General features: G+C 51.3%; 1 protein-coding gene and 2 non-coding genes across 3 annotated transcripts; all 3 read right to left on the reverse strand.

Moving 5' to 3' along the window:
- Positions 1-1,128: 1,128 nt before the first annotated feature.
- HSPA9 (heat shock protein family A (Hsp70) member 9) lies at positions 1,129-22,581 on the reverse strand. Its single transcript, XM_053956303.1, has 17 exons — positions 22,487-22,581; positions 21,434-21,492; positions 19,825-19,912; positions 19,555-19,736; positions 18,766-18,890; positions 17,024-17,097; positions 16,832-16,938; positions 15,874-16,036; positions 15,150-15,242; positions 13,294-13,503; positions 10,789-11,016; positions 9,925-10,029; positions 8,700-8,817; positions 6,313-6,407; positions 4,623-4,715; positions 2,677-2,817; positions 1,129-1,900 (listed from the first exon to the last, which is right to left on the reverse strand). Exons 1-17 carry the CDS (start codon positions 22,556-22,558, stop codon positions 1,841-1,843), a joined length of 2,013 nt encoding a protein of 670 aa, XP_053812278.1. The 5' UTR covers positions 22,559-22,581; the 3' UTR covers positions 1,129-1,840.
- On the reverse strand, positions 9,364-9,432 carry LOC128795933 (small nucleolar RNA SNORD63). The gene has a single exon (XR_008433669.1). It is a non-coding gene; the product is annotated as a small nucleolar RNA SNORD63 (small nucleolar RNA).
- LOC128795932 (small nucleolar RNA SNORD63) lies at positions 10,485-10,556 on the reverse strand. Its single transcript, XR_008433668.1, has one exon. It is a non-coding gene; the product is annotated as a small nucleolar RNA SNORD63 (small nucleolar RNA).
- Positions 22,582-23,918: the final 1,337 nt, after the last annotated feature.

Genomic DNA, 23,918 nt, shown 5'->3' on the forward strand with positions numbered 1-23,918 from the left:
TGCGCGCGCGCGGGGCATTGTGGGGCGCGTAGTCCGGTGGCCGCTTGGCGGGGCGGGACGGGAGCACGCGCGCGCGCGCGGATCTCGCGAGAGCTGCGCAGAACGGCCTGCGCGCGCTTAAAGGGCCCGCGAGGGGCGGCGGGGCCGGGGCGGGGCCGGCTCCGAGCGGCCCCGGCGGGACGGCCCGGGGCACGCGGGGCTGCGCGGCGCCGGAACGTCCCCGGGGAGGGACACTCCACAGCCTCTCTGCTCCATCTCCTCAGGGCCCGCCCTCGGGGGAGTCGGCCGCTCTGGGGGCTTTGTGTCACCGGAGAGCTCGCACTGACCCCCCCCCCGTCCAAGTCATGGACGGACGAGTTCATCAATACCCAGTGCTGAACTTTGGGGGACACCGCTCGGGAGAGGCCTCTGGGCTATGGCTCCCAGCCCGCCCCACTGTCCCTCATGCAGCCCACACTGGCCATGAGCACTCCAGGAGAGGAAGGGTCAGAGCCTCGCTGAAGCCCGGAGAGACAACATCCACTGCTGCCCGCTCATCCATGCAGGGGCTGTTCCATTGTAGGAGGCAAGCACGTGGGCAAGACACAACTTTCCTTTAATGAACCCACACTGATGACTCCTGATCACACACTGGGCCACCTCTGTCCTCTCTGGTGGAAACTGTCTTGACTGCCAGAACAAAAACCATCCTTTCCTCCCTGCTAATACTTGAGTTGGCAGGACAAAACAGCTGCAAACCCGGTTTCTATTTCAGTTCAAGAGACACAGAATAAGAGATGGGGAAAAAGGAGACAGCTACATTCATGCACCTCCCTGCAAGGCTGGGCTGCTGGAAGCACAGTGGGTAAGTGCTGCTCAATCCTGCAGCCTGTTTTGTAAGGCTAAGCCCAAGCACAAGGTGCCTGACAGTGAAGTCCCACTGCTGCTGCAGTCACAGGACTCGGGGCACCTCGTGAGAGCAGCACTGACTCAGTAGAGCACAACCTCAACCTGACACCAGAAACCTCCTTTTTGCCTGTGAATGAAGCACAAGTTCCAGAAAGTTACAGCTGCCTGGCTGTTCTCTCTGCAGCTGTCACAGGCAGTGAAGTGCTCATGTTCTCCATCAAAGGCCAGGAGACCAGGAACTCCATGTTGGACACTTTTCTGCTTTTATTTTAAAAAAATCCAGAATGGATCCAGTAACAGTTTTATTATCAAGGAAATTGTTTTACCATAAGCAGAGAACAGACACAGGATGGAGCAGAAGGCTTAGACAAGCAAAGTATTGAACTTCCACGCTGCCTCTTTTCTAAGAAATTATGTTACAGCTGAGTTTGAAGTAGCCCCTTTCCTTCAGAACAAAGGTACCAGCATAGCTCAGGGCTAAATGGTCTCCAGCAACGTCCCCAGTCTTGCCCCTGCTGCTCGCAGCCCTCCACCTGCTCCCAGCTCCTCAGACCCACAAGGAGGGGCCATGCAGGCCTCATTCTCCTCCCCCTTCCCAGACAGCTTCCGTCTCCACCCTCCAATTTCATGACATGGTTTCCAAGCTTGGATCTCGGATTTACTACACCATTGTGTCAAGTATTAAATGATCAGCCAGTCCCCAGGCGCTCAGGGAACACGCCAGGGCCAAACTCATAACTTTGTCTGGCATGAATTAACTTTCATCAAGTGACAATTTATCTAGCAGACACATCACTAAGTTTATACATTGAAGAATTTTATATATAGAATACTGCAAAAACACAGTAAGTCTGAATTCTGCCCCTTGCTGCTCAGGAAGGTCCCTTCTCTCCCAAGCATCAAGAAAATCGACCTCTTCATCATTCTCTCATCAAGGCAAGACAGAGACTCCTTATTGTTTCTCTTCCTTCTGATCTCCTGGACTTCCAGAACCCTCTCGCTCCGAGGCCATCTGTGAACAAACAGGTTTATCACTTCTGGTAACACAAACTGCTTCTCCTCGCCATTGTTCTCTGGCTGGCTGCTCAGGTCAGCTCCAGCCTGGAGAACCCTCCCTTCAGTGCAATGAGCAATGTCCACTGAGAAGGGCAACCTTCATCTCTGCCTGAGCTCTGAGAGGGAGAGAACAATCTTCCTATTATTCCTTTTCCCAGGGGATGTAACAGGCTGACACTGCAGCACTCAAGGCTTGGTTTGACATCAGGAAAGCAGCTGTCCCCAGTAAGGAGAGCTCAGCACCAAGGTCACCTGGGCACTGTGCCACTGCCATGCTGGGACACCTCCCTGACCAGGTGCCAGTGGGTGCAAGGGCCTTCCACTGGGAAGGAGGTGGAGAAGAAAATCCCAAAGGCCTTTATGGTGCCTTTAGGCAGACTGAACAGGAATTGTCTCTTAAAATCACCCTGAATAAAGTTCAGGAGTTACCTTACTCCTTCAGGCCCTGCATGCACTGAGGGGAAAGCCCTCTCCTTACTCTTCTGGATGCACGTTACTAGGAGTTTCCCCCTTTCCAGGGAATGCAGTACAGTAACAGAACACCCAGCCTGGAAGCATGGGCAGGATTTCAGGCCTCCAACTCTCCCTGACATTCCACAGCTGTCCCTTCAGCCAGTGTCACTCAGAGGGAGCTGCACAGAGGCTCAGCACCACGTCCCACCCAAGAGTTCAGGGTCCTGATTCTCCTCTCCCCATCCAAGGGTTCTGAAAGTGAACTGGCCATGCACCTACCTTCTTGTATGCCATTTCAAAGAGTTTCAGGGAAGCCTGCTGCAGGCTGGTTGCTGCCTGCCTGATGTTCTCTCCTGTTTCACTATCTTTACGAGCCAGAAGTTCTCTCATTTTAGCAATTTCTTCCTTTAATTTGTTGCACTGCAAAAAAGACACAAAGGTAAAATTGGTTCGTTGTTAATCTCCATCCTGTCATTTCACCACCTGCTGGCCCCCTGCTGGCCACCTTTTCGTGCCAGAAGCCATGAAGTGAAGCCTCAAAGTGAGCGTGCAGGGCCTAGGACTGTGCCCAGTTCCCAGTGGGCACCTGTTCACTTCACTAACAGTGTCCCAGTTGGCATTAATGGGGCCCTGTTTGCTGTCTGGGCAGAGGTGCCAAGAACAGAGCTCTGCAGGGCCTGACCACTGGCCAGGGCCGTGCTCCGTGCCTGGCACAGCACACCTGGCACAGCCACACCAGGGCAGGGGACAGCAAGCTGGTTTCCATGGATATTGAAGGCCCTGCTGGGGAGCTGGTGAGCAAGGCTGCTCCTGCCCTGGTCAGTCCCTGTGCTGCCTATGGAGCAAGAGCTCAGAGCAAACCAGCAGAGTGGGCTCAGCCCGGCCCAGAGCCATCTGTCAGTCCCTGCACAGGCTGGCACTGCCTCCTTCCCTGGCACGCTGCTGGAGAGGGCTCCTGGGCACAGCTGTGCCAGTAGGGATCACAGACACGGGCACAGCTCTGCAGCACAGCACGGGATGGGGACATGGAGTGACGGCCACCATCAGCACCAGCCAGCACCAGCTGCCCCCACCTCCCCAGGGGACTCACAGAGAACAGTCCCTGCAGGGAACAGGGATTCAGGCTCTGTGCTCCTGTGAGGGGAAACTCACATAATTCCAAACAAAGAGCCAGCCATTATCATGGAATCACAGAATGGTTTGGGGGGGGAAGGGACCTTAAAGATCACCTCATTCCACCCCCCCTGCCATGGTAACTCATCCAATTTGCTCCAAGCCCTTCCAGCCTTACCTTGGACACTACCAGGGATCCAGGGGCAGGCACAGCTTCTGTGGCCACTCTGTGCCAGGGCCTGCCCATCCTCCCAGGGATGGATTCCCTCCCAATATCCCACCTATCCCTGCCCTCTGGCAGTTTAAAACCACTGCCCCTTGTCCTGTCCCCATCTGCTGCCAGAGAAACAGCCTTCAACTGACCAGAGGCTGCTACCAACAAACTGTAATTGTGCTCCCTCAGACACCTCAGAGCCCCCAGGAGCCCTTTAATTCTGCTTCCCAGAGTTGTTAAATAGGTAATTGGGCACACTCCTCTAAACTTGGCTTTTGAAATTCACAATGCACTGCTTTTGAGTGGTGTGAAAAGTACTCTTTGATATTAAATACCCATTTCATTCTTAAGAGAGAAAAACTGGAGTTAAGTGGGCACTGATTTTTGTTGCCCCCAGGTTCTTGAATGCTGTGCATGCACTGCCAGGAGAGCACAGCAGCTCTGCCTCTGTCCATTTGCTAACAGGGGCAGGCACTGTGCACAATCTCCAGCCTTGGAGCAAACCTCCCCTCTGAGGAGCCAGCCACAGCACAGTCCTTTTCACCGCACTGCAAGGCCATGCCAAGGACACAGTTCTGTCAGAAACCTCTCATCAGCAGCTTCCCAGGTGCTCAGAGCCTCAGTGACACCAACCTGACACGTTGCGATAGGTTATTTGCCAGCACCCAAACCCTGCTCCCCCTAAGGATGTCTGTCCATCCTCCCATTAGCCACACTCACCCCGCCCAATGAGTGCCACAGCCAGAGGTGCAGGGCTGTGCCACCTTCACCCAGCATGGAAACACGGCCAGAGCTGGAGGCACTGGCCAGAGCCAGCTGGGAGTTAAGTGGGAATGTGAGCAATGATTTTGTGAGGAATTTCATGTGCTGTAGCACTCCAGGGTCAGGAACCACCTACCTCATCTGCTGGCAGCTGATCCTTGAACTCTTCCATCTTGGACTCCGTGTCATGGATGATGCCCTCGGCCATGTTCACGGCCTCCACGCGTTCCTGGGGTAGAGAGCTCGTCAGAGCTGCTGCCCACACCACTGGTGACACAAGTGGTGGCATTTCATGCCCCAAATTGCCAAGTTCCACTCAAGTTCCCACCCAGGGTCCTTCTTAATGGCACCAGGGCAAGAAGAAATGCAAGTAAACCATTTCTAGGTGCACTGTGGCCCCACAGGGCCCTGAGAGGAGTCTGTGCCAGCCAGCCCTCAGGCTTTCACTCACTGAACTACAAGTGACCAATGCATCACCATTGCTGGCACATGGGAAAGGACAAACACCTCAGGGACAGCACAGCACACTCTGCTCCACGGGAAAGCAGCAGAGCTTTTGGAGAACATCCTGAAGCTTCTTCAGCAACAGGGGCACTAGAGACAATGCAAATGCTGGGTGGTTTTACTCATGGTCCCTTATTACAAATACTCCCATTTATGCATTCCTGATGCTTTTATGGCAGTAAAACCAGGAGCAGAAAAGTGTACTGAGGCAATTTTTGAAAACTACAGTTATACAAGTGTCACTTTGCTCTGTGAGCTCACTGGACAGGGGTGAGTCCCACTTCAGGATTACAACAGAGAGGAACTTATCCAGCAATTTAAGATACAAAATAAAGCAGCAGAACAGTTTTCAGAGCAGCCTCTTCAGATGCCAGACCTTCCCCTACACTCCACAGCAATGATGAAGTTTTTCAAACAGTGGGACTTTCAGAGTGAGGTCTTTGAAGGTTCTCCAGCTAACCTACAAATGCCCATCAGCCACTGCTCTGTGGCTTTAGAGGTTCTGAGGCCAGGCAGTGCTGCTTCCTGGGATTTATTCCATGCCTTCTCCCCATCAGTCCCTCTTCTGATCCCTTCCCTACTGGGGGCAAGATTTACAGCACTGCCTGGACACCTGAGACAGGCTCCTGCAGACTGAAGGACACAAAGTGGATCAATTCCATGTGCCAGTTTCAGCAATTACTAAACACCTCCTGGTGCCACATCCCAGAGTCAGCCTGTGCTGTGTCTGATTAAAAATCAATGCTCTATATTTAGTTGCATAATTCATTAGTACTACTCTCATTAAACCAATTTGTTCCAACCATTAATCCTGTGTGTATTACAGGTTCAGTCACTCCACCATGGCAAGTGCCATCTCTCCTCAACAAGGCCAGTGAGGATTTCCATCACGTCCCTCTGGCCTCACCTGCACTGAGGCCAGCACTGCTCACATGGACACAGCATTCCAGGTGCCAAATGCACAGCCGAGTGGGACAGTGGAAAGCAGTGATGACAGAAACCCTCACCAGAGCCTGCAAAGCCGTTTTCTATGAGCAGCAGGCAGGTGGGTTTGCTCACTGCTGCCTCCACATCCCAGGAATTCCTCAGGGAGCAGGAAAGTGCAGTCACACAGGGCAAGGCACCTAGCCTCAAGACCCAAATGCCTCGGCAAACACCTTTGTGCAACCCTGGAGTGTCAACTGAGTGTAAGGAAAGGTGCAGACTCAGTAAGAGCTCAGAGAGCAGAGCCCTGTCCCCCCCACCAGGGGTGGACACAGCTCAGAGCAGAGTGGTGAAAGCAGCAGGTCCTCTGTTCCCTGAAGGTCCTGTAACCCCGTTACCTTTCTCCGCCTGTCCTCCTCCGCGTATTTCTCTGCGTTCTTCACCATGTTCTCAATTTCATCCTTGCTGAGGCCACCAGAGGACTGGATAACAACTGCAGCAGAGAAGAACATGAATAAAGGATCTACTCTTACCTTTGAGGAAAGAATTGTTCCCCAGCCTAACAGCAGCAGCCTCACTCAGAGACTCTGCAGCCAGGGAGGCCCTGTGGGCAAGACAAAGACTGTGACTCTTTAAAGAGCCACTGATGGCCAGGTGAAAGCCTCATCTCCTGGATTTGCAACTCCCCAGCTCCGCCACACACTCCCTGCCTGCTGGTCTGCAAGTCACTCTGGCCAGTCCTCACTTAATCCTCCTAGAAATGGAGGGTACACCAAAACCCTCAAACCAAAGGAGCATCCCAGATTAGAACCACAGAACTAAAAAAAAAAAAACCAAAACAAAAACCCCTCAAAAAAAAAACCTAACCCTCCAGCAAAAACCCAACCAATAAAAAAATCCAAAGAGAAGGAATGGTTTCACCAAAGATTCTTTTCCCTGTTGGAAAACAGCCCAGGCTTGGTGGCAGGATAAGACAACATTCCCCACCCAGCTCCTCACATTGCCCTTAATAAGAAATGGAGCATGATTCTATGGGCAGGCTCTTACACGTCCCCTCCTTGGTCTTTTTCCTTCTATTAGTGTCAAAAAGCATAGTCCAGATTCAAGCTTTACTGCAGGAATTAGTCTAATTTAATTGAAAGAGGACCAATATCCAGGATGTCTCAATTCCCATAAAAGTGCATGCTACAATCACCATTTAAAGGAACTTTGCTATGGAATATTTGTCAATGGTACAGAACCCTAAACAAAGACACACACACAGAGGTCTCCTTTGGATACAGATGTGGGATGAGCAATTCAGCTTTGTAATTAGAACCACATCTACCTACAGGTAGGCCGCTAAAAGTAATTCTGGTTGCCTGTCACCAGGAGCCTTTTATTCATCAGTAGAAGGCTGCCATACATTCAAGATCTCCAAGGAAATCCAAGAAACAAGCAGTGTGGCTTTGGTGCCAACCTGCTGCCAAAACACCAAGAAGCGTGACTAAAAGCAGCATACACCCTCCAGTTGTGCATAGTTAATACTTCTGCTAACTGGAGCATTTCACGCTCAAGGGTTCTCTCCAAGAAACAGCTGAAGGTCAGTACAGAGGATTCCAGTTATAAGGGAGAAGAGAGTTTTATTTTCTATCAGGGGAATCTGTAAATGCTTAAAATTAATCTCCTGAACCCACCACAGAGCTTTAAAAACTATCATCTATGTCATTAATTACCCCAGTACACAGGGCCAAACATTTCACTGCATCACAGAGCAGAATACACTGACAACTTGAACTCCCTGAGCCTCCTGCCAGCTGGAGACACTTCCAGCCTAAACAGAAGAAAATGGACAAGGTTGTTACAGGGAAAACCTGATGTTTCAAAAGACCCCAATCTCCAGACCTTTATAATGGAATGATTACAAATGAACAGGGTCTTGGCACAGGGCTAGTCTGCTCAGTTGTACACAACACACCCTGGAGTCAGAGATCCTCCTGATTTGATTCTCCCTTAAAAGCTGGCACCTTCACGCAGCCAGGCTCACAGACAGCAATCCCTGCGTGTTCCCAAAGAAACAGCACTCCCACACAGCTCAAGGACAACTCATACACAGTATTGCATTCCCAAACTCCAACTTCTGTCCCCTCAGGGTAACACAGGGCACACGTGACTGCCCCAAACACCTCGGTGACACAGCACGGCCCACCAACACAGTGAGCCACCCTGTGTGCCCAACACCTGGGCACTGGGACACAGCTGATCCATGCAGGAAACCCAGGAAACAGCTGCACGCTGCTCACGTGTTGCTGCAATTACTCCAGATGGCAACACCAAGGCAGGACTGTCACACAGGGCAAAACCACTTGGAATGTGGTGAAACCCTGCCAGTGAGAGCTGCCTTGACATTGGCATAGGCAGGTGCTTCATCTCTGCCTAACATGCAAGGAGAGCATCCACTGGCAGCAGCCTCTGGCAGCAGGTTACTGGAGAGGGCAGAGGCTGTGTGCTTACAGAAGCTTCGCTGCCCTACAACAAACCCACAGCTCAGCTCTCACTTACCCCTTTGCCCACTCTCCTTTCCAGGGGAGACACAGGCTCAGATGACTTCAGCTGCATCTGTGCTGCACTGGCAACAGACTGAAGAGTGGGGGTGACCCAAGCATGGAGCCACACACTCCATCCTCACCCTGGACTGTGGGACACCATCCAGGCAGCACTGGAGCACACTCCATTCCCCCTGGAGGGACTCAGCATCACCCGCAGCACCCCCTGCTCAACTCCCTGTCAGGCCCAGGGCACTCACTCTGCTGCTCCCGCCCGGTGCCCTTGTCCTTGGCTGACACGTGCACGATGCCGTTGGCGTCGATGTCGAAGGTGACCTCGATCTGGGGCACTCCCCGCGGCGCCGGAGGGATCCCGACCTGAGCAAGGACAAGGGTTGGCCATCAGCTCCCACAGGGACAGAGCTCAGGGGACAAGGGCTGGGCACATCACCCTGAGGATCTGATACTGAATGAACCACTAACCAACCCTCAGAATGAGTCCTCTAAGTACCTGTTGGCACCATGCTGTGCACTGGTATCTGGTTTCTGCCCTGGAAAAGTACACAGAAATCACAAGAGAGAACCCCCAGGTTTGGTTCCAAGGTGGCACAGGTTCTGCTTTATTGCTACACAAGCCCCTCTTCCATAGCTCTGGCAGGATGCTCTATTTCCTCAGTTCTGGACATAGATTTCACTAACCACCTCTGGGGAACCATTTTTAGACAGTGAGGGGCAGCACAGCTTCCTTCAAAAGTACAGAAGGGCAAAGTCCTTCCTTTCTGCAAGGCTCTTCCAAGGAAGTTCACACAAACTTGGACAATTTGCCAGTACTAATCAAACCCATTTTGCTCAGGGAGCTGGTTGGGCAGCCCCTCTCTGCTCCCAGCAATCCTAGAATACATCTGTTCCCCAGGGAGCAGGGTGTGGGCTCAGTTCACAAAGTCTCCACACGATTCTTCAGAATGATGTGTTGACAGCTTAACATCACGGCACACACGCTGCAATCCCACAAACGCACATCCTGGGGTACCTTGGCTCACACTGACTCTGCTCCCAGGGTCTCACTAGGCTAAAATGGGCTTCCCTGGGGACTGCAGGTATCCTGGAGATGCTCCAGGTCCCACCTTCGCTACTCCAGAGGAGAAGCCAGCATTCAGATTATCTGCTGGTACTGGTACTGCACAGGCTTTTTTTATACCCAGAGAGCCCTTCCTGGTGACCAGGCCCAGTAGCCACAGTGCCACAGGGGAGTGCTCAGAAACTCTGAGTTCCATTTTCAATGCCAGTTGGTCCTCAGCCACAGAAAGGCTGTCCCACGGTCATGCTGTGCCTCTGGAGGCTGCTTTTGTACTAGAAAGGGGTCAAATGTCTTCTGTAAGATGACTCCCCCTCAACACTGCCTTCAGGGGGCAGCTGAAATGGAGAAGGCTCTGAATGTCTCCAAGAAGGTCAAGTCTAAGGTCAGGAATAGAGAAGCCAACCTACCAATGTGAACTGGCCAAGCAGTTTGTTGTCACTGGCCATCTCTCTCTCTCCCTGGCACACTTTGATCTCCACTTGTGTTTGTCCATCAGCAGCTGTAGAAAACACCTATGGAAAAGGAACAGGAAGTTACTGTATAGCTAATTAGAACACAAACATCTGCAGTTACAAGCTGACTGAACAAGGAATAAAAGGAAGCTGCTTGGAAGGGAAAATCATGAAATGCTTGTTGTTCCTCTGACAAAACTCCAGGGCATCAAGGTTGGCAAGAGCCAAGCCACTGTTGTTTTGTCCTGTGCACCTGGGGACAAAAAAACCTGGCCATCCATGGCAGGAGCAGGTTCCAGGGCAGCCATCACACCCCAGAAAATCTCCCCTGAAGCAGCAGGCTCCAGCCCACACCCCAGGCAGCTCAGGTGTTATCAGAGAGAGCACACAGCAGCAGGCCCAGACAGAGCCAAGGGAAGGAAGGGATCACACCCAAGGCACCAAGACATTACAATGCAGAGAAAAGATAACCCCTTCCCAGTCACTCAGTCAAGCAAGGGTTCTCCCATGGGCGTGGTGCTCAGTCCCAGAAAGGCTCCACACAATCCTTCTTCAGAATGATGTGTTGACAATTGACATCATGGCACTCCAACAACCCTCACCAGGCCACAAACATCCTGGCAGATCGTTACCTCAACTGCCCTCCCCTCTGGGCACAGCAATAATCAGATACTCAGTGGCTGACATTAAACCTGATTTCTCCACTGCTTCTCTTGTCAGATGAGGAGGCAAAACTATCTACTGTGATGCTCTGGGTGGCCTTTCCCAAGTTGTCTGACAGCACCAGCGAAGTCCCACCCATCCAGAGTCAACGCCTACCTGGCTCTTCTTGGTGGGGATGGTGGTATTCCTGTTGATGAGCTTTGTGAAGACGCCTCCCAGGGTCTCAATGCCCAGGGAGAGGGGAGTTACATCCAGCAGTAGCACATCTGTCACATCACCAGCCAACACTCCACCTTGGATAGCTGCTCCAATGGCCACAGCCTCGTCAGGATTGACTGCTTTGCTCGGAGCACGGCCAAACAATTCCTGCACAGTCTGCTGCACCTGAGCAGAGACATAACACAGCTCATGCACGGGAGAACCAGCATGGCCACAGCAGCCTTGGCTCAGCTCTACGTCCTTATGCTGCCACTGTCATGGAAACCTGAGACAGAAACACTGAGCCTCAGCTCTGTGCCTGCTCCCTCACTGCCCACCCTCCTGCACAGCACTGAATGCCCTCATTCCAGCCCAGACAGCCCTTCTCCAGAGGCTCTGTGTGTGCCAGCTGCAAGGCAGCCCCTTCAGTGCTTTCACACAGCCCGGCCACATTCCGAGGGGATCCTTCCAGGCTTATCTGGGAGTCAAGGACTGCTCCCTGGGAACTGTGCAAGCCAACACTGAGCAGGACACAGCTGCCAAGGACAGTACAGCTGTGGAGGAGCACAGGGAAAGTAAAAAATCCAGCAGCACAATTCATGTTGTTTGTGTGCAGTAAAGGGGAAAAAAAAAAGAGTTGTGTAAAGAACAGTATTTTCCAACTCTTTATTTCACAGGCTTTTTCAGCATAGGAGATGTGCTTTGTCAGCACTCTGAGCTCTGCTGTCAGCGCTGCCCTGCTCGGCCCATTCCCCAGGACTGTGCTCATGATCCCAAAAGATTTCCTGCTGAAGCATCCAGACAGGAATGCACTGAGGGTCTGCCCCAGAGCACAGCTCAGAATTGCCCTCCTCTGGCCTACAAGGGAAGGCTGTGGGGCTGGGCCTCCTCTCCCAATAGAGGTGTTGGGCACACCAGCCCAGGTGAGTGGGATGTGCCTGGAAAATTGCTGGAAGCAAGCACCCAGCTGTGCCCTGCAGCCAGGAGACACCTGCCCCGAGTGCTCATTGCAGAGGAGGACTATGTGTGAACATGTAATTAAATGCAAGTCTTTCCCTCCGGAGGCGTATTTTACAGTACAAAACAATACTTGTAACCACCCACGTCCATCTCCCAGAATACTGGCCATGAGAGTGCTCCAGAGCCACATTCCCTCCTAGCAGGGGGAAGAGAGCAGAACAAGGTACCCAAGAGAAGGCTTGGCTCTGAACAACACACTGGCATCAATTTTGGAGGCAGAGCTGTAACTACAGGCACTCAGGAAAGCATTCTGTCAGCTCAAAGCTACACATGCTGGGGGTTATGAGGGGAAGAAGGAAAAATAAAAATCAATATTTAAGTTCTGTCTTCCACCCCTGAAGGACACATAATATTTCAGGAAAAGGTTTTGTGTTTGTCATCACTTTATACATAGGTTATCACACCACTTTTCCTTTATCCAGCTGGAACAACAAGGACTTTGGGAACATACAGCGTTACTCCACCTGAGCTTTGGCCAGAACAGGAGCTTCTGTTTATCTTGCTGCTCTGGCTCCCCTGCCTGGGTGACCTTCTGCTCACACACCAGTATCACCTCCAGCCACCAGGGTCTTTAACACAGGCAGGAAAAACACTCCACCAAACCCCAAATCAACCCCAAGCAGGACCATGTACACACCTACTGTCCTAGAGAGGACCTGCAAATCACAAAGCAACAAATAGTCCAAGCCTGAGTGATCCCTCTGGAGTGAGATTTTGATGCTCTCTGCAGGAAAGGCCAAGCTGTACCCTTGGAGGGAGCAGTGAACATCCCTGTTCAGCTCTAGGATGGAGGAGCAGCAGCAGTCATGGCTGGAACAGGAGCAGTAAATCACCTGCAGGCAGCACTTATCTGCACAACTGTGCATGTCAGCACAGCAGGCTTTAAAGCTACCTGCTGAGCTTATCTCCACAGAATGTAAGGGCCAGGCTTTAGATAAGGAGTTTCTGCAAGAGCCAGGTAAATGGGCCTCCCAACAGCAGCCTCCAACAGACAGCTCTGATTACACACAACCAGCAGGTACCAGAGGGAGGCTCGTGGAGGTTCTTCATAGCTGAAGTGCTGGAAATCCCTTGGAAGGCACAGATTGCTGACAAGTGGCTGTCACTGAAATGTACCTTTACGACACTGAGTCCACAACAAGAGGAAATGCCCTGTACTTCTCAGCAATGCTGCTCGTGTCCAGTGCACACCAGAATGTCAGGCTGCAGCTGGACTTTCACCTCCCAGCACGTCCGCCTTGACTCTGTGCACTGCAACTCAGCTCCAGCCCCCGGGTCCCAGCTGGGCTAAGCAAACAGAACGAGAGGTGCTGGGCAGTGCTCCCACAGGACCCTCAGCACTGAGGCTGCCCTGAGCACTCCCAACTCCTCTGTCCCGATCCCCCAAACAGCAAGCACAGGGCAGCTGTGCCAGCCCTGCCTCAACAGGCCCTGAGCTCATACCTTTGGCATTCTGGTCATGCCACCGACAAGGATGACTTCCCCAATGTCACTCTTGCTGACTTCAGCATCCTGCATGGCTTTCTGGCAGGGGGCCACTGTCCTCTTGATCAGGTCAGCCACAATGCCCTCGAACTGCGCCCGACTCAGCTTCATGTTCAAGTGCTTTGGTCCGGAGGCATCCATGGTCAGGTAGGGCAGGTTGATGTCAGTCTGTGGCATGGAAACAGGCTCAGGGAAAACTGGGAATAGGCTTTACATCAGTTTACAGGTTCTGTTTGGCCTGTACTGAGGTATCTGCGTGGCTGTTCACCCTCCCGCCCAGTTTAAGTGGCAGCAGGCACACTTTTATGCTTGATATTTCAGAAATAAGACAATTAATTTGTTCCATACCTCATGGTTACAACTGTTAAACCCCAATTTTAATACTGTGTTGCTTCAAGGTCTTTCATTGTTGAGCGAAACAATTTGTCACAGCCAGGAGGTAAGAGCAGTAACACTGGATGTGACAACCTTAATGCTGGCTCCTTCAGCACAACACAGAAGAAAGCCCATCTGCAGAGTTCCAAAGATTCTGCCAACTGACACTCCACACGAGGTAAACTCCTTGAAGGTATTTCCTTCCCTCCTGGCTGCTCTCTAAATGCTAACAGCTCATGTTCAACAGCCCCTCTGCTGCCATTTATATTTATATTATATTATTATACCATTATTTATATTTAACACAAAGTTAATTAGAGCAAGAAACCATAATCCCCACTGTAATGGCTGCCTGTCACACTGCTAGATTTTTAAAGTAAATCTCATACTGAAATAATCTGATTCAAGTGCTGAGTCATGCTGACATCAAAAGACACTACAATCCAAAGCAATTAAAACATTAGTGCTTAATCTCTAAAGATTAAGTTTACACAAGAATTAAAGCCATGCTGCTGACTAGAGGTGTGCACTCACTTTATACACAGCATGGTCCAAAGTATTAGGGGAAAACGGGACCAAAAGCAAGTTGTTTTCACTTCACTGCTAAGGAGTTAAAGAATTCAGTCTTTCCTGGTATGAACAAACTACATGTGCCAGCTCTTGAGCTCATAAAACAGAGCTTGCTATGTCTCTGGCAAAACTATGCAGCCATTGTGACTGCCCTCAGCTCCTTGCTATGAGCTCCCCACTGGCCAGCAAAAAGACCACCATCAGATAAAATTAGAGATGCTTATTCAGAAGCTAGAACTTGGCAGACTCCCCATCTCAATCACTACATAATTGACCTTAATTTCATTTAGCCAGGACTATTACACTCCCAACTTGCTGCTTCTCCAGTTCCTTATTCAGTAATGAATAAAAGACATGCTTGACTGCATTAATATACAAAGCTGATGGAACAAAGGAGGGAGTGTCACTGCTGCCCATTGTCCAGCCAACTTGTCTATAGGCAAGTAAGTCAAGATTCTGTATAGGAATTACTACACACATTAGCTGTTTCAGTGGAATGAGTAGCACCAAGGTTTTGGAACTGCTTGCACAGAGCTGTAAGTGGTGCCGGTAACCCAGCAGCACTAGCGAAATTCCCTGATGCCCATCACACTTCTGAAGTACAGAACAGGTTGGATAGGTCACATTCCCTGCAAGATCAGGTGTGGTGCCAGAAGAAAGGCCAAACTCAGCACCCAACAAACAAACAACTCAGCTTCCAGCAGCTCTCTGTGGTCTGAAAGCCCACCCTGCTGAGTGACCTCCTGTGCCAGTGATGCCACTGGGCTACACAGAAGAAAAAACAGTGTCAGAGAGCTTAGTAAACAAAGCCAGTGCAGAACTCAGTGTCTCCTACTGCTGTAGTGGATGCTCGGGATCCAGGCACATACCTGCACAGATGATGAAAGCTCACACTTGGCTTTCTCTGATGCTTCTCTCACCCTCTGAAGGGCCATGTTGTCTTTAGTCAGGTCAACTCCCGTCTGAGTAACAAAAACAGGGTTAACAGACTCTCAGCACCTGCTCAGGAGTCACATCGCTGCACTTCACCTTCTCAGAGCTCTTGACTGAAAAGCTATTTCTAGAGCAGACTGCCATGTGCACTGTGCTGCTCTCTCCCTGCTGCCAGAGGTAGCGAGCACTTCCAGTCTGCCAGCCCTCTCTGCTCTGCAAGTGATCATACAGTGAATTACAGACTGAACCTTGGAAAGGCTGCGGCAGCACAGAATATTAAGACAGGACTGAATTAGCAAAGGAGTTGGAATTACATGGCAGTTCCCTCCCAGCAACCCTTGTTTGCATCTGTCCTGTCACATTCAATTGCACCACAGATGTTTACTTTTAAAAGTAAGCAGACTGTGTGTAGGACAATCCTGCTACACCAGAGTGAAAATGGCAGAAGTTCTGCTATTCTGTGTCTTCCAGGAAAGGAATAATACACTTCAAGAAAAGAAGGAAGAAGTGGAAGCCAGGCTAAATAGTGTCTAATCCTTTTAAATTCCAGCAGTGCCAGAGGTGACAAATCCTAAGAATGTAGGAAAATGCGCATACTTCTAAAGAAGTGAGGTCGAAAAGCAGTGTAACACAGGACTGTGCTCTCAAGAGACACCTTACCTCTCTCTTGAATTCTTTCACAATATACTGTAGCAAAGCCTGGTCAAAGTCTTCTCCACCCAAGAAAGTGTCACCATTGGTGGACTTCACCTCAAAGACTCCCTTCTGGATTTCCAACACAGAGATATCAAAAGTGCCACCACCCAGGTCGTAGACTGCAATGCTGCAGGGAGAAGCAGGACGACATTACTTTCTAGACAAAGGTGAGTGGCTCAGAACTTCCTCTCCTCAAGAGATGACGTGCAGAACACACACTGGTGCCCACACAAGTTCAAAGCCTCTCTAAAGACAGCAGTGAACAATCTCAAAATGTCCATACCCTCTGAGCACTCAGAGTCCATGTGGGGGTCCCTGGAAGATGTGCTGCACAAAGCCTGACCTTGCCAATTTTTTCAGAGAGGGCAGCTCCTGCCTCTCCAAAATCAGACATTCCCACATTTAATGACAAGCAGGGACACCAGAACTATTATGAAATGTTTTTCCCCCGCAAGTGTTTCAAATGTAATGAGGCTTTCCCAGCATTATCACTACCTCAGAAATACAGAACATCTAACAAAAGCCTGCACTGCTGTAACCACCCCTGACAGCAACAGAGGACTGAATGCAGGCAGGGGAGCTGCAAGCCATGGACAGCTGGTGCAGCTCAGCACAGCTCCTGTGCTGCCCATCAGCACCTCTAGTGACAGCCTGTCACTCAGCTGTCCTCAGCCACACCCACCACTGCCACCGGCAGGTAAGGAAATTAAATTGACACTCAGGTTGGATAATTAAGTTGTAGCTGCAAGTTATGAACTCTCTTTAACAAGGTTGGTTGGCACAGAACAGAGGTGACACTACAGAGTTCTCACTCACAGCTGAGTTCACCTTGGCAGAACTCCAAGCAGTGCTCTAAAACCCAGCAAGCAGAGGAGGCAAATCGCAGCAGGTTTATTTCAGAAGGTTGGTGTTGTGCACTTACACTTTGTCTTCAGACTTGTCCAACCCATAGGCAAGTGCAGCTGCTGTGGGCTCATTAATCACCCTCAGGACGTTCAAGCCAGCGATCTGCCCAGCATCTTTGGTAGCCTGAGGAGGAATGAGGAGAGTGCTGACTGCTGAGAGAAACTGAATGCAATTTATGAGCCTCAACATCTCCCAGCTTGATGAGTACCTGTCTCTGAGAATCGTTGAAGTAAGCAGGAACTGTGATCACAGCGTTCTTTGCTGCATGTCCCAGATAATTTTCTGGAAGAAAAAGGAGACAAAACAGAAGTTATCCTTTTAAGAACACCAAGTTATCACTCAAAGAATCACAGAATGGGTGGGAAGGGACCTTAAAGCCCACCCCTTTCCACACCCTGCCATGGCAGGGACACCTCCTACTATCCCAGGCTGCTCCAAGCCCTGTCCAACCTGGCCTTGGACACTGCCAGGGATCCAGGGGCAGCCACAGCTTCTCTGGGCACCCTGTGCCAGGGCCAGCCCACCCTCACAGGAAGAACTTCCTCTTACTATCTCACCTAAACGCTCTCTCTTAGTTGGAATCTACTGCCCCCTGTCCCATCACTACATGCTTTTGTAAATAGTCTCTCTCCATTAGTACCTAGTTTGAAATTGTTTCTCCCAACCAATAGAAGACAGGCTTGCTGCTTTCTGGGAAAATGCAGAGGGAGCTGTGCAGAATTCCAGTCCTTCCACAAAACACAGAATAGTTTGTAGACTTCTGGCAGCATAGCAATGCAACTCTGCAATTCCATCAGTGACTGGATGCCACTGTAATGAATTATTTGAGAGCTTGTCTTTTTACTGCATAAGACTGAAGCTGTACTCTGCTTTACTGCATGTGATGCACTTAAAAGTTATTCATTTTCATCCCATTTATAAAATCTGCTCTTGCTAACACTTAGACAGCACAAGCAATGTACATATACCAATTTTTAAGTGTTTGAGACACCAAGTCAGGAAAATATCTATGACATCCTATTTTAAGGTCTCAAAAAAGAGAAGTCACCAAATGCACATTGAGACCTGCTAAAAAATACAAATGTGCACAATGCAGTGTGGATGCACAGACAGGACTCATGGCTATGCAGCACCCAAGCCAAAAGCCAACACCCCTCCAGGAAGCACATCCCTGCTGCAGGCAGATCAAAGTCAGATCTATTACGTCTAGATGCTCACACACCACATACTTGTATTTTACTACTGGTGGACCTCTAGCAAGTGCCCAGGACCTAATACAGAAAATACAATAACTGATGAAGCTTCAAGTCCTGCCCTCCTCACACTCACTGGACACAGTGATCAACAAGTGAGGGTGCAGAAGGCACTACTGACTGTTCCCTCTCTGTACTACACTCAGTTTCCCCAGAAGCCACTTAAGGAATTGAGAAAGAGAGGACTATTTCTCCAGGCCAATAGGTATTTTCCCCTAGTGAAGATTTAAAGTCACCACTGGCTAATTAGCTATTAGGGCCCACCAATGGGGTCCCTTGAACACTCCCTCTCTCCCTACATGCCACATATCCAGCAGCTAAATAGGAACAAAGCCACTCCAAGCCTGGCTGCCCCAGCCTGTGCTCAGCAGCAGCCAGTGAGGCACAAGGACTGCAGCTTCTGGAATGGAGCTCCCCTTTCTGAGTGTGAGTTCAATTAAAATCAGAATCAACTCAATTAGCAACCAATTCTAATATGAGTATCTTTCAAGTAAAGCACTGATATTTTGCCAAAGATCCAAGACTGAGGCAGGCATTGATCTTCCTTAAGGCTTCTTAGGAGCCCACCCTGTGCCCTTCCCCCATCCGCAGCCCTGCTCTTCCAAGAACAGAGGGTTTGGTACCAAGAAAGCACTGTTATGGCTGCAGCACTTCCACACACAAAGCACAGAGACAGCAAAGAGCAAGCTGTACCGACCTGCAGTCTCCTTCATCTTCATGAGGACAAAGGCACCGATCTGGCTGGGAGAATAGAGCTTCCCGTGAGCCTCCACCCAGGCGTCCCCGTTGGAGGCACGGACAATCTTAAATGGGACGTTCTTACTGAAAACCACAAAGCTCACACTCAGTTTCTGCAGCAGCACAAACCCCATACCAACAGTATCAGCAGCTGGACACGTGTAGCTCTAAACAAAGAACACTGAACTCGCCAGCAGAGCCCCAGATCCAGAGTCCCAGAGGTACCAATTACAGATTGCTGCTGTCAGCACTTACACAATAAAAAAAATGTACATATACCAACTTTATAAGTGAGACAAATCAGAAAAATATGTATTACACCCTATTTAAGGTCTCAAGAAAGAGAATTAAGTGATCAAATGCACAGACAGGACTCATGCCTATGCACCAGCCCTGCACAGAGCTTACATACAGCATTGTTCTCTGCTGCTTTAATCAGACACCTCATCTAATCACAGACCTGAGGTATGATCACACAGCTTTGATTGTAAACACACTCAAGAATTAGAAAAGTCTGCACTGCAAGCACCAGAAAGGCTTTTTTGTTCTTCTCTGGAAGCCTTAATGTGATCAGCAATGAGTGCAGCCAAACACAGCCTGGCCCTCAGACAGAAGGACTGCAACCTCAAGAGCTGAGGGCACAGCAACTTCCCCCAGAGCAGGGTTGTGTTCAGAAACAAACCAGGTCGTGCTACCCCCGTGGTGTTTGCTGCCCTGGTGCTGGCAGTGGCACTGCCCCCTCACTCACATGTCCTTCTTCACTTCGGAGTCGTCGAAGCGGCGGCCGATGAGGCGCTTGGTGGCGTAGAAGGTGTTGTGGGGGTTGGTGACCGCCTGGCGCTTGGCCGGCATCCCCACCAGGCGCTCGCCCTCAGCCGTGAACGCCACCACCGATGGCGTGGTCCGGGCACCCTCCGAGTTCTCCAGCACCTGGGCACAAAGGCAAGTGTGACAGCCACAGGCTCACCTCAGGGCTACACTGGGGACACCCCACGTGTAACACTCCTGTTTTACTCACTTTTGCTTGCTTCCCTTCCATAACGGCCACACAGGAGTTGGTGGTACCCAGGTCAATCCCAATAACGGCACCTTTGATTGCTTCTGAGCTGAACGGCACATCACGGGAAAGTAAAAGTACCATTAAAGGAAAATAATTAATTGCAAAAAAATGCCCAGTCCCAAAGACAGGACAAAGCCATTTTCTACTCAATGTTGAAGGAAATCCAGGCTGTATCCTGACCTAAGGTGTTCTCTGACTTACACTGAAATTTAAGCTTGTGCCTCTGTTCTGAACCAGATGACTTACAGGTAAACCCTTGCTTGTTAAAATAAGCATATAAAATATTATTCTTCCCCAGAATATCTTTACTTCATATGTATATTTGTATTGTCTCAAAAATTCTTGGGAGTTTGGTATAAAAAAGTCGTAACTGATTTTGTCCCTACAGACAGGAGTTGTTTTGGGTTATTTTTGATCACAGAATCCCAGACTGGTTTGGGTTGGAAGGGACCTTGAAGCTCACCCAGTGCCACCCCTGGCATGGGTAGGGACACCTTCTACTATCTCACAGTGTTCCAAGCCCCAATGCCCAACATGGCCTTGGACACTTCAAGGGATCCAGGAGCAGCCACAGCTGCTCTGGGCAACCCTGGTGTTCAAACTTGTTTGAAAACATTCATCTGGAGTGAAAAATAAACAAATGTAATTTATTTGTGTTATCATGGCTTAGCATGGGGAGAAGAATCCACAATGATAAATCACTTGGCCCATGCAGAGTGCTCTGAGCCAGAGCCAAAGCAAACCACCTTCCTGATCCTCAGGAGCAACAGGTGAATTTAGCCCTGAAAAATGGGAGTGGTTCTCACACAAGACAAATTTGAAACCCTTCTCCTCTCTGGGAAGAGTGCATTACCCCTTCTGAGGCTCAGAGAATCCCTGAACCACAGCTTTGCTTACAGACAAAGGCATATTCTGGAATGGAGAAGGCATTCTGCAGCAGAGCTGGGCTGTTTATTTCCAGGAATGTCACCTTCTCTGTGCCCAAGCTGCCAGGGGCTCTAACTCCAGTTCCAATAACAAAGCAGTGAGCTTGGAACATTCAGCTATACCAGACAGACCCAGCTTTCCCAATACAAACAGATTTCCCAGCTCATGGCCTGAATCAGCATCAGCCACAAACATCTAAGTAAGTCACACAACCGACTGCTCCCTGCTCCCTTCTCCTGCAACAAGGAAAATGAGTGATTCAAATGCACATTTGAAATGAACTTTAACTGCAGGGGAATGGATCCAGGCATCACCCACATCATGTCAGTGTAAAACACTTTTTCTCAACAGTGTTTGGATTACTTTTTGGTTGGTTTTAATCAAACAAAGCTCAGTAATCCACGTTTTGTGGGCACTGCTGGTGGGGGAAGCAGCAGGGAACGGCAATTCTCAAAGCCCCCCGAGAGAGAAACAAAATACTAAGAAACAGCCTTAGAGAAGTTACAGGAGGAGGCTCCAGTTTTATTCTGCTGGTTTGGCTCTGTTACCTAATCCCTAGCTCCAATAATCAGTTCTGGTATCAGGAAGAGAGTAAATATAAACACAACAGCCAAACATGACCACCCCAAGGAGCACTTACGCATATTTCCTGCTGGATGCTGCTCTGAGAACATTTTGGCTGAGGCCATTCCAAAATGTCTGTAAAACAGAGACATTCAAATGAGAATTTACTTTAAAACATCAAGAGATCTTCAAACCACGGCTTTTAGAGGCAATATGAGAAACAACACTGTCCTATTACAACGTACCCTCTTTAAACACTTAACTGCAAAGGAATAACTTGAGCAAGACTCAGGCTGACGTAAACAGCCCCCCAAAATACTACACTAATTATCTGCCACAACTCTAATTTCTATGACCAGAACCGAGGTATTTCCCTCATACAGAACAATCTGTGAGCATGCTACCAGGCAAGAGACAGCTCAGTAAATCAATACTGAGCCTTCAGCATTCCACGAACAGCAGCAGATAAACATTAACCCCATTTCTCAGAGCTTTGTAGCTGGTCAGCAACAAAAGCCCCACTGCATCCCCTTGAGGAACCTGCAGCTGAGATTTTGCTGCACAACTCCAGCTACGCCCCAGCTTGGCCGCCTCTGCACGTGCAAAGCAACATCCTTGAGAGCTCGGGAAGCATTAGCCCTCTTTCTGATTAAGAACGAACTCCGAAAAAGATATTTTAATGGGAGCGGGAACGAGCCATGACTACTTTGCTGGTGTTTAAAGGCGTAAGGCCCGGGCGCAGTGCATGGGTGGCTCAGACTGCGACAGAGCAGAGCCAGCAGGGCCAGCACAGCGCGGGGGATCTGCGCTCTCCCTGCGCAGCCCGATCCCCGCTGTCACCACCACACGCACGGCGAGGAACCGAGCGACCTTATAATAATCCTCCTTAACACAAAACACACTCAAACACAGGTAAAACAGGTGCCTCTACACCCCCCAGGACCGCATCGCCCGGCAGCCACATCAGCCTGCTCTTAATAAAGTCTGAGCACTGAGGAGCCGCGGCCCGGACCCGGACTCGCCCGCAGGCAGCGCCCCCCGCCGCTCCCACAGCCCCGGCGCCCTCCCCCGGCCCCGTGACCCGGAGCGCTCCGGCCCGCTCCGTCCCCCCGCCCCTCACGGCGCTGACCTGCGCGGGGCGGGCGGGCGGCGCGGGCGCGGCGCGCGGCAGCAGCAGGGGCAGGCGGCTCGCGCTCAGCATGGCGGCGGCGGAGGACGGGCGCGCGGGGCCGCGGCTCTTCTGGAAATCTCCACCCACGTGGGCCGCGGGGGGGGGGGGGGGGCGGGACGCGCCGCAGGACCGCCGTCGGGGGGCTGACCCAGATAATGCCTGATCCCACCGCTCGCTTTCGGTGCGCCGCTCGGACTCCGGCACCGGCGCCGCAGCTGCACGGTGGCTTCCCGACACAGCTACACAGCTCGCTGTCTAGGCTGCCGCAGGCCGAGGCGGGACACGGGCAAAGGAGCGGCGCGGTGCACACCGGCGCGGCGGCGACAACCCGGGTCCTGTGGCGGCCGCGCACTCAAGGTCGGACAGGATAAAGCGCACGGCGATTGCAGCGGCCTTGCGTCAGGCCCCGTGCTGCGCATGCGCAACCCGCCGGAGGGCCGTGCCGCCCCTTCCCGCGCATGCGTGTTTCGGCCCCAGAGCGCGGCAGGGCCGGGTCTGGAACGGGAAGCTGCAGAGCGCAGCTCGTACACCCGGTGACCCGCGCTCCTACCGCCCCGTGAGGGCCAGAAACCGCTGTGCCACCGGCTGCCCTTAAACAAATACCTGTGAGCGTTGAAACTGATACTTGATCAGCCCCAGACGAGAAACAGGACTTTAAATCAAATCAAGTAGATGGCCAGGAGACGGTGTGACATCACAGCCCGGCCTCACACCGGTGTCACCCCTTTGTGCTGTCGCAGGCCCGCCCACCTCAGAGGCAGCAGCGCCGGCTCAGCCCTGAGGGTGCTCATGGCCAGCAAAGGCCTGGAAGCAAAAATGGGAGCCCAGCCCATGGCAGTGAAGCGCTCCCGGGGGCAAGGGGCACATCAGCCAGAGGCCTGGTGCCACCAGTGCCCACCCCGTGGCTCCCAGGATGCTGTGGCGGAGCCAGCTGGGAACAGGCCCTGCTCTGGGCCTCAGAAGATTCTGCTGACACAAAGGGAGCTGCAGCTCCCCATGTCCAGGGAGTTCTCCCAACCTGGCTGCCAGCTCCAACTCCTTATGCTATCACTCGTATTCCTGATGCAGAATGCCTCTTCAGCACCCTTGGAGCTCCTTTCAGACACTGGAAGGCACTGGGGGGGGGGGGGGGGTGTGTGTGTCTCCCCACAACCTTTTCTTCTCCAGGCTGAGCAGATCCAATTCTCTCAACCTGTCTGCACAGGAGACCTGCTCCCCTTAGCAACCTGGTGGCCTCCTCTGGACTTGCTGCAACACTTCTGTGTCCTGATGTTGGGGACACCAGCACTCTAATCCCTGCTCCAGGTGTGGCCCTGCCTGAGCAGGTTCATTCTGCAGGGTCAGGATCCACGTGGGCCAGTCAGTCCCAGCTGCTGTGACTGGGCAGGAT

The sequence above is a fragment of the Vidua chalybeata genome, chromosome 15 (assembly GCF_026979565.1).
Source record: "Vidua chalybeata isolate OUT-0048 chromosome 15, bVidCha1 merged haplotype, whole genome shotgun sequence".
Taxonomy (NCBI): Eukaryota; Metazoa; Chordata; class Aves; order Passeriformes; family Viduidae; genus Vidua; species Vidua chalybeata.

What these genes read in the sequence shown, in the direction of transcription:
- HSPA9 (XM_053956303.1), bottom strand. Translation starts at nt 22,558, where the DNA reads ATGCTGAGCGCGAGCCGCCTGCCCCTGCTGCTGCCGCGCGCCGCGCCC. An exon ending in TCAACGATTCTCAGAGACAG is followed by an intron (nt 16,939 to 17,023) that starts GTACTCATCAAG and finishes ATTCCTCCTCAG; the next exon opens with GCTACCAAAGATGCTGGGCA. An exon ending in GACAAGTCTGAAGACAAAGT is followed by an intron (nt 16,037 to 16,831) that starts GTAAGTGCACAA and finishes TTCTCCCTGCAG; the next exon opens with CATTGCAGTCTACGACCTGG.